The following is a 10138-nucleotide window of genomic DNA, read 5'->3' as shown; positions in this document are numbered from 1 at the left end:
ATATATATATATACATATATATATGTATATATATATATATATATATATATATATATATATATATATATATATATATATATATTTACATGTATATATACACACACACACACACACACATATATATATATATATATATATATATATATATATATATATATATATATATATATATATATTTACATGTATATATACACATATATATATATATATATATATATATATATATACATATATATATATATATATATATATATATATATATATATATATATATATATGTGTGTGTGTGTGCGTGTGTATATATATATATATATATACATACACACACACATATATATATATATATATATATATATATATATATATATATATATATATATATATATATATAGAAAGTATCTTTGTGGGCCATACTAGTGGACTGTTTTCCTTGCAAATGCAAAAAAAAAAAAAATTGGGTAATGGTGAATTCAGCCGTCTTTAACTACTTAACAAAAAGGAATTGCGCCATGCCATGATCCATAATGATTGTTTCTTTGGGGATTGTATCATCCCTATTGGACGCTTCGAGTTAAGCCTTACGTAGCAGTAAGGATAGCTATTGATTGATGGAAAAAATTCCAATTCTAAGACTTGCTTGGAACCCAAACCATCCCTAAGATGAAGGAACCCTTCGGGTAAAGACATATGCTCAGCATAGCACCCAGGGTTCTTAACTGTGCATTCTGGTAGGCTCGAAGCTGGGGGGCCTTAGAAACAGGTGCTTGTTGTAAAGCTTCTATCCTCGTTGTTAAGTCTACTTAGGAACATTCATATTTAGCGGTTTGGTTTTCCATGAAAGCTTTCATGGACACTATTAGTCACAAGATACTGAGAAGCAAAGGTTTGTCTAACGTCCAAACAAGGCCTATAGACTTGGATCTATACGCACTGGGAGCTGCACTCACCTGATGTACACCCAGGGACTATTCTGAGACTTTTGTGGTTAGCAGGATCCTCTCCCTCTCTGACGACACAAATGCAGTAGTAGACTTGTTGTTGGCGTCCAGGCTCCTGACATGCAGTGTCCCACACTTCATCATCCATATGATCTCCTGGTACCGGTGAGAGTTGGACGTCAGTAAATGGTGACCAAAAACAGAGGACACTTTAGCCTTTGGAAAGAAGAGTTCCTTCAGTTCCAGAGTGGGAAAAAAGAGGCACCTTGTTGAGAGCTCTTCTGGAAGCCTCCTGAACAATGTCGGAGCGTCCTCCAACGTCGATCTCGAATGTCCAAGGAGACGTCAGTAGCATAGAAGCTGGTTTGAGGGATATTCGTGCAAACCTAGCAGTTTGATGGGTCTCGGATTACAACAAATCTCTTAGAAACATAGCAATCAGCGTGTTTCCTGCAGGTCTTGTGGTCACAGTGTAACTTGACCTAACTGGTACAGGTGACAGTTGAACCCTCCATGTCATCAGTGACCTATAAAGGTAAGATATTGCAATGAGTACATATCATTGAAAATCATATCATCTTAAAATTAGTTAAAAAAAATAAGTCCTAACACTAATAAACCTACCACAAAAGAATGGCTACATTTAAAATATAATTAGAACACATGATAAACAGCTCAGAAATCTGTAGCGATTTATGGAGCAAAACATAATGACGGTGTGGTAGGAAAATAGAGGAAAGAATCACATCAAAGGAACACCAGAACCTCCCGAGTAGGTGTATCAGAACAGCCTAAGAAGGGAAGTTCACTCATCATAATCGCTAGATGAGCAACAGCTGCCCCCTAGGCAGAAACAGCTGAGAGGCTGCCAATATTTTTATTAGCCAGTAAAAGACTGACCTGTAAGTACCCAAGGCTTGTCGACACAAGGCGGCAGACAAATTGTAAAGTCAAAAGGGGGAGAGTGATCAATCCCAGAGGGAAGGGTCCAACCTCAGGGGAAGTACAGGAATGAAAGGCAGTTGACAAGTGAACCTGCCAAGACCTGATCATCATCATTAAATTATGAAAATTGAGGGTGCAGCCTGTAAGATAATGAGAGCCGTACATGACAGCGAGGAAGCTAAGAATTATAGATTCAAAGGATGTCCAGCCCACCAGGCATGATCCAATTGACCAACTCTATAGGAAAATGGTCCTCAGATGTGTGAAAGGAACGAGTAGATAACTAGTCTAAGACTGCAGCTTAGACGGCAGAAGGGATGACCCATAGCCAACGCAAAGCCAGTGCTAGAAGGACTCAAGTTGACAACACAGGAAGAAGAGATAGGAGGCTGCACCTCTGTCTAGATAGGCTAACCTAGCAAGAGAGTCAACAACCGATAGCAAGACGTATATAGCACAGGAAGAGAGGCTACAGACATAGCACTGGCTCTGCTAAGGTGGCTGCTAAGGTGGCAGAGGAGAACCACAAGGGGTACCTACTCTACACCTGGAAAGGGTGAGGCCATAGGGAGAACTGTATAAGCAAGCCTAGCCTACCTAGCAAGTGAAGGAAAGCTCAAAAGCTAGGGTGAAATAACTAGATAAGAGGAACATAGTTGCAGTACAGTCATGTTATGGCCTAACAAGGAAGGGAAGGAGCAGAGAAACAACCAAGGGTGGTCTCTAAGGCGTCAGAGAGATTTATAACTAAGGGAGGAGAAAATCACACCTAGCTAGGCGTCTCAGTCTCGGTCTCGGTCTCGGTCTCTGTCTTCATCTCCATCTCCGTCTCCATCTCCTTCTCCGTCTACGTCTCCGTCTCCGTCTGGTTCTCCGTCTCCATCTCCGTTTCTTTCTCACTATCACGCTCCGTGTCCGTGTCCATCTTCATCTCTGCCTGCCAGGGAAGATAGCATACAAGTAGGCACTCTAACAGGTAAAAGGAACCGGGAATAAGGGGTTGGAGATGGGATACTCAGAAAATGGTGAGGCGGCATGACAGGAAGGCAAAGAGCAACATTAGAACAGCAATAGTGTTCCAAATGGGATGCAGTGATAGGGCACAGAACACAATTATTCACAATCAGGCATAGCCTACCAAAGACTAAGAGAAAAGCCAAATGATGGTTAAGAAGACAGAAGAACGTCTACTGGTAAGCATCAGAGCAGGGGGTAAGGCAATCCAATGGGTAAACATAAGTGAATACTGGGGGAAGGATTCCAAGACCTGTACCGCCTCGCCAAACATAAAGGATAATTGGAAAGTGGAAAGTCATCCTTGGGCAACTGAGAATACTATCCAAATCCCTGAAGGACCTTCAAGACCGCAGCTGCCCGGTGGATAGGGCAGTCATACACAACCAGTAGGGTTTGGTGAAAGAAGGTTATGGTGCACAGGGAAACTTTTATCAGGCATGGATGCCAGTTAGGGTAGTCTAGCCTTAGTCAATGCTGATAAAAAAACCCCAAGAAACACCAAGAAAAGATGGGGGATACCATAAACATACTACAATTTAGAAAAAAAAAATATTCCTACAGTAATATGACTGAATGACTAATCGTTTCTGAGCCATTTGGAACATGATGTAATGCCAGCCTCAGGACAATACAAGTAGACAATTCAATAAAAATACTGGGTGGAGACGTGAATTTCTCAAACACATGAAATAGGGGTTACTCAGCTTAGTTAATGCGGAAAAGGCTGAATCATCCATGATCAGAAATAAATCAACAAGCTAAAAAAAAAATAGCAGAAACTCTCAAAGTGACCGAAAGATATTGTTCTGCAAAAAGTGGATGGTTCAAAAGGAAATCTGTTAGTTGTAGCATATTGAAATTGGAAGTTGTAACGTCTCTCCTGTACCTGTATATTACCCTCAATTTTCATTCTAGACAAGATTAACTCCATTCGGGGAAGGATAGCCAGTGCATCTTATTCACACATTCCTGATATATGCATGATATCTTTTGAGATATCTGCTCAATAGGTTGGATCTCCTTTAATACCTCTAAGGTAAATCTCTCTGGCATATGACTCGCAGAAATATTCTAAGTAGAAGCTGCTAATGAGGAACTTCCATCTGGACGACATTGCTCGAAACCAAAATGTTTATTCACTAGCAGCGGGGTAAGCAATGCAATGTGTTGTTTTTGTAGCTCTGCTTTCAGAACAAATTTTCATTCAGTATTCGTGGAAATTTCTAAATAACTTAAAACTTGTAGTATTATTTAAAGATTCTCATGATAAAAAAACAGGTAGCCAGTAAAGCTATCAGCCATTTTAATTAACAATTATTGCGAATTGATTCCTATCAATCACATGAATAAAATTGAAGGATTTCATTTCCATACTTGAATGGATTTTGTATCTTGTTTAGTCGTGAGGTGTCTCCAATGACTGACCAATCAGCAATCACTAAATGCCTGGAATGGCTGCATCGGTCAATCACTAGAAGCAACACATCCATAATCAAGTGGGTCGAGTTGTGTCTCTCAATGTACAGCCATTAAACGATTAACGAATTTCGACTCATATGACGACATTTTCGCCTTTTGGGGGGGCTTTTGAAAATTAAAGAATGGAGTAATATTTACTGATCATATATAAAAAACTTACGAAATTCAAAATGCGAAGCATAAAATGAACTAAATATTTAATAAAGGGAGAAAGAGTAGTCATACTCTGGTGAGAGGGGTTGTGCTTAGGAAAGGGAGAGGAAGTAGTTCTACTCTGGTGATAGGTGTTGTACTTAGGAAAGGGAGAAGAAGTACTCCTACTCTGGTGTGAGGGGTTGTGTTTAGGAAAGGGAGAGGAAGTTTTCCTACTCCGGTGAGAGGGGTTGTGCCTAGTAAAGGTAGAGGGTGTAGTCATACTCCGATGAGAGGGGTTGTACTTAGGAAAAGGAGGAGGAGTAGTCCTACTCTGGTGAGAGGGGTTGTGCTTAGGAAAGGGAGAGGGAGTAGTCAAATTCTGGTGAGAGGGGTTGTTCTCGGTGTGAGAGGGAGTAGTTACACTCTAGTGGAGGGATTGTGATTAGGAAAGGAAGAGGAAGGATTCCTACTCTGGTGAGAGGGGTTGTGCTTAGGAAAGGGAGAGGGAGAAGTTCTACTCTGGTGAGAGGGGTTGTGCTTAGGAAAGGGAGAGGGAGAAGTTCTACTCTGGTGAGAGGGGTTGTGCTTAGGAAAGGGAGAGGGAGTAGTTCTACTCTGGTGGGGTGTTGAGCCTAGGAGATGGAGAGGAGGTAGTCCTACTCTGATACAATGGGTTGTACTTAGGAAAGGTGGAGGGAGTAGTCCTACTCCGATGATGGGGTTGTGCTTAGAAATGGAAGAGGGACTAGTCCTACTTGGGTGAGAGAGTTGTACTTAGGAAAGGAAGATTGAGTAGTCATACTCTGGTGAGTATTTAGGAAAGGGAGAGGGAGTAGTTCTACTCTGGAGATATGGGTTTTGGTTGGGAGATGGAGAGGGAGTATTCCTACTCTGGTGAGAGAGGTTGTACTTAGAAAATGGAGAGAGAGTAATCCTACTCCGGTGAGATGGGTTGTGACTAAGAAAGGGAGAAGGAGTAGTTCTGCTCTGGTGAGAGGGGTTGTGCTTAGGAAAGGAAGAGGGAGTAGTCCTTCTCTGGTGAGATGGGTTATACTTAGGAAAGGGGGAGGGAGTAGTCCTACTCAGGTGAGAGGGGTTGTAATTAGGAAAGGAAGAGGGAGTAGTCCTACTCTGGTGAGAGGAGTTGTGCTTAAGAAAGGGAGAGGGAGTAGTCCTACTCTGGCGAGATGTGTTGTACTTAGGAAAGGGATATAGAATAGTCCTACTCTGGTGAGAGGGGATGTACTTAGGAAAGGGAGAGGGAGTAGTTCTAATCTGGTGAGAGGTGTTGTTCTTAGGAAAGGGGGAGCGAGTAGCCCTACTCGGGTGAGATGGGTTGTGCAGAGGAGAAGGAGAGGGAGTAGTTCTATGCTGGTGAGGGGTTGTGCTTATTGAAGGGAGAGGGAGTAGTCCTACTCAGGTATGAATGGTTGTTCCTAGGGAAGGGAGAGGGAATAGTTCTACTCCGGTGAGATGGGTTGTACTTAGGAAAGGGGGAGGGAGTAGTCATACTCTGGGGAGAGGGGTTGTGCCCCGGAAAGAGAGAGGCAGTAGTCATACTCTGTTGAGAGGGGTTGTAATCAAGAAAGGAAGAAGGAGTAGTCCTAATCTGGTGATAAGTGTTGTACTTTGGAAAGGGAGAGGAAGTAATCCCAATCTGGTGAGAGAGATTGTGCTTAGGAAAAAGGAGAGGGAGTAGTTTTACTCTGGTGAGACAGTTTCTGCTTAGGGAAGGGAAAGGGACTAGATTTACTCTCGTGAGAGTGGTTGTGCCCGGGAAAGGGACAGGGAATAATCCTACTCCGGTGAGAGGGGTTGTGCTTAGGAAAGGGAGAGGGAGTAGTTCTACTCTGGTGGGAGGGGTTGAGCTTATGACAGGGAGAGGGAGTTGTTCTACTCTTGTGAGAGTGGTTATGCTTAGGAAAGGGAGAGGGAGTAATCAAACTCTGGTGGGAGGGGTTGTGCCCAGGAAAGGGAGAGGGAGTAGTCCTTATTTGGTGAGAGGGATTGTGCCTAGTAAAGGGAGAGGGAGTAGTCCTACTCTGGTGGGAGGGGTTGTACTCAGGGAAGGGTGAGGGAGTAGTCCTACTCCGCTCGGAGTGGTTGTGCTTAGGAAAGGGAGAGTGAGTAGTTTTACTCTGGTGAGAGGGGTTGTACACAGGAAAGGGAGAGGGAGTAGTCCTAGTCTGGTGAGAGGGATTGTTCTTAGGATAGGGAGAGGAAGTAGTCCTACTCTGATGAGAGGGGTTGTGCCCGGGAAAGGGAGAGGGAGTAGTCCTACTATGGTGAGAAGGATTGTGCTTAGTAAAGGGAGAGGGAGTACTCCTACTCTGGTGGGAAGGGTTATACTTAGGAAATGGAGAGGGAGAAGTTCCACTCTGGTGAGAGGGGTTGTGCTTCACAAAAAGGAGAGGGAGTAGTTCTACTCTTGTGAAGGGTTGAGTCTAGGAGATGGAGAGTGAGTAGTTCTACTCTGATGTGAGGGGTTTTACTCAGGGAAGGGTGAGGAAGTAGTCCTACTCTGGTGGGAGTGGTTGTGCATAGGAAAGGGAGAGTGAGTAGTTTTACTCTGGTGAGAGGGGTTGTACACAGGAAAGGAAGAGGGAGTAGTTCCACTCTGGTGAGAGGGGTTGTGCTTAGGAAAAGGAGAAGGAGTAGTCCTACTCTGGTGAGAGAGGTTGTACTAAGGAAAGGGAGAGGGAGTAGTTTTACTCCGGTGAGAAGGGTTTTGACTAGGAAAGGGTGAGGGAGTAGTTTTACTGTGATGAGAAGGGATGTGCTTAAGAAAGGGAGAGGAAGTAGTCTGACTCTGTAGAAAGGGGCTATGCTTAGGATATGGAGAGGGAGTAGTCCTACTCTAGTGAAAGTGGTTGTACTTAGGAAAGGGAGAGAGAGTAGTTCTGCCATAGTGAGAGAGGTTGTGCTTAGTAGATGAAGAGGGTGTATTCCTACTCTGGTGAGAGGGGTTGTACTTTGGATAGGGAGAGGGAGTAATTCTTCTCTGGTGAGATAAATTGTAGTCAGGAAAAGAAGAGGGAGTAGTCCTACTCTGGTGAGAAGGGTTGTACTTAGGAAAGGGGAAGGGAGTAGACCTACTCTGGTGAGATGGGTTGTGTTTAGGAAAGGGAGAGGGAGTAGTTTTACTCTGGTGAGAGGGTTGTGCCTCGCAGAGGGAGAGGTAGTAGTCGTACTCAGGTGAGAAGTGTTGTACTTAGGTAAGGGAGAGGAGTAGTCCTACTCTGGCGAGAAGGGTTTTGCCCTGAAAGGGAGAGGGAGTAGTCATACACTGTTGAGAGTGGTTGTACTTGAGAGAGGGAGAAGGAGTAATGCCAAACTGCTGAGAAGGGTTTGCTTAGGAAAAGGAGAGGGAGTAGTCTTGCTCTGGTGATAGAATTTCACCTTATGGAAGGGAGAGCGAGTAGATCTACTCTGGTGAGAGGTGTTGTGCCTGGGAAAGGGAGAGAGAGTAGTCCTACTCCGGTGAGAGGGGTTGTGCTTAAGAAAGGGAGAGGGAGTAGCCATTCTCTGGTGAGAGGTGTTGAGCTTAGGACAGGGAGAGGGAGTTGTTCTACTCTGGTGAGGGGTTGTGTTAAGGAGAGGGAGAGGGAGTATTCATATTTAGGTGAGAGGGGTTGTACTCTAGAAATAGTGAGGGAGTAGTCCTACTCTGGCGATAAGTGTTGTACTTTGAATAGGGAGAGGAAGTAATCCCAATCTGGTGAGAGGGGTTGTGCTTAGGAAAAGGAGAGGGAGTAGTCATACTCTGGTGAGACTGTTTCTGCTTAGGGAAGGGAGAGGGAGTAGTCCTACTCTGGTAAGAGGGGTTGTAACTAGTAAAAGGAGATGGAGTAGTCTTACTCTTGTGAGAGGGGTTGTGCTTAGGAAAAGGAGAGGGAGAAGTTCTACTCTGGTGAAGGGTTGAGTCTAGGAGATGGAGAGTGAGTAGTCTTACTCTGATGTGATGATTTGTAGTCAGGGAAGGGAGAGGGAGTAGTCCTACTCCGGTGAGAGTGGTTTTGCTTAGGAAAGGGGGAGGGAGTAGTTTTAATCGTGTGAGAGGGATTATAATAAGGAAAGGGAGAGGGAGTAGTCATACTCTAGTGAGAGGGGTTGTACATAGGAAAGGGAGAGGGGGTAGTTCTACTCGGGTGAGAGGGGTTGTACTAAGGAAAGGGAGAGGAAGTAGTCCTACTCCGGTGAGATAGAGATAGATTGTGACTAGGAAAGGGTGAGGGAGTAGTTTTACTGTGATGAAAGGGAGTAGTCCTACTCTGGAGAAAGTATGCCCACCTCTTCCTTCAAATCTTTGTTACACACACAGTTCAATTACCATGGCAACACAAGTGTCTATACACACTCCTTGTGGAAGCCGAAGGTCAAACTTATCAGGCACGTTAACAACAGATTCTATTACGGGTGCTACTGATGTAACTGTCCTCAGCCAATCCCTCAGGACACGAAAGTACATTTAAACCTAATAACCAGATCACATCTGAACCACATATGACATCTATCCCCGTAATACCTAACTCAGGGACGACGTAGAAATCATGAATGAGTTTCTCGTCTCCCAACTCAAAATGTTGTGAACAAAAACTATTTATGAGGAATTATTCTCCCCCGAGACCTTGACATTTTAAGGGAACCCCATTTTGAACTTGATTTACTGTAATGTGTGTTTCCATAATACGTGACACAAATGCTCCTGTATCTATTAAACAGTTTTTAATACCAGAATGGAACTTAACTTTGAAAACAGGTTGCTGGGTTGCTGTCATCGGTCTTCTTCCTATTGGGTCGTCCTTGGTGCTGCTGGCACCGCTGGGGGCTGTCCTTGTGCTTGCGGTACCGGCCAAGCGCGACGGGTGTGTTGCTGGGGACTTCCATCCTGGGGATGCGTGCGTAAAACCCACCGGGGGATTGTGGTAATACGATGTCGTTCCCATCGCAGGTGTCGTTCCTCTTGCTGCCAGGGGCGCTGCTGTTGCTCCCGCGCTGGGGGTTTGAGCCGCATTACATTGGCTAGCGTAGTGTCCCCGCTGTTTGCAGTTGAAACAATGCATCTCCTTCTGAGATTTTGACCTCTGGTTTGGTCTTTGGCCTGATGATTTCTTCTGTCCATTCGAATGGCTTACGGGCGATGACAACAGCGATGAGGGTTGCTACTGCCTATGGCCTTCCGGTTGGAGTACCTCTTCCATACTTTCCATGAAAATTCTTACGTTGCCCATAGCCCTCTCTACGGGTACAGGCTGAAACAGTGTACCCCACGTATATGCAGGTACATGTGACTTCGTGACCTTCTTAAACCAAGGGTCCTTAATGCATTCCAAGGCATCATGGCCGCCGAAAAAGTCATCCAAGTCTGCTGCTATTAAAGGTAGTAGATTGGCTAGGGCACCAGCCGCCCGTTGACATACTACCGCTAAAGAGTTTTGGAATCCTTTGACTGGCCAGACAGTACCATTTTGGATCCTTCTCTTTGGTTATGGTTCTTTCCCTTTGCCTACACATACACCGAATAGTCTGGCCTATTCTCTACAGATTTTCCTCTGTCCTCATACACCTGACAACACTGAGATTACCAAACAATTTTTCTTCACCCAAGGGGTTAACTATTGCAA

General features: G+C 44.2%; 1 protein-coding gene across 1 annotated transcript; it reads right to left on the bottom strand.

Moving 5' to 3' along the window:
* Window positions 1-1149: 1149 nt before the first annotated feature.
* On the bottom strand, window positions 1150-8982 carry LOC137626822 (uncharacterized). The gene is made up of 8 exons (XM_068357810.1): window positions 8845-8982; window positions 8181-8421; window positions 7753-7865; window positions 6268-6958; window positions 5741-5901; window positions 4540-4938; window positions 2735-2820; window positions 1150-1324 (listed from the first exon to the last, which is right to left on the bottom strand). Exons 1-8 carry the CDS (start codon window positions 8980-8982, stop codon window positions 1150-1152), a joined length of 2004 nt encoding a protein of 667 aa, XP_068213911.1.
* Between the last annotated feature and the right edge of the window lie 1156 nt (window positions 8983-10138).

Source organism: Palaemon carinicauda, chromosome 34 (genome assembly GCF_036898095.1).
Source record: "Palaemon carinicauda isolate YSFRI2023 chromosome 34, ASM3689809v2, whole genome shotgun sequence".
Taxonomy (NCBI): domain Eukaryota; kingdom Metazoa; phylum Arthropoda; class Malacostraca; order Decapoda; family Palaemonidae; genus Palaemon; species Palaemon carinicauda.
This window is presented reverse-complemented; position numbering and strand designations above follow the sequence as displayed.

Excerpts from the sequence above, each read along its gene's own strand:
- LOC137626822 (XM_068357810.1), bottom strand. The coding sequence starts at position 8,982 with ATGTACTTTCGTGTCCTGAGGGATTGGCTGAGGACAGTTACATCAGTA. Across the intron at positions 8,422-8,844 it reads TAGACACTTGTGTTGCCATG|AGTAGAACTTCTCCCTCTCC; the intron begins GTAATTGAACTG and ends ACCCTTCACCAG. Across the intron at positions 1,325-2,734 it reads AACCAGACGGAGACGGAGAC|GTTTGCACGAATATCCCTCA; the intron begins GTAGACGGAGAA and ends TCAAACTGCTAG.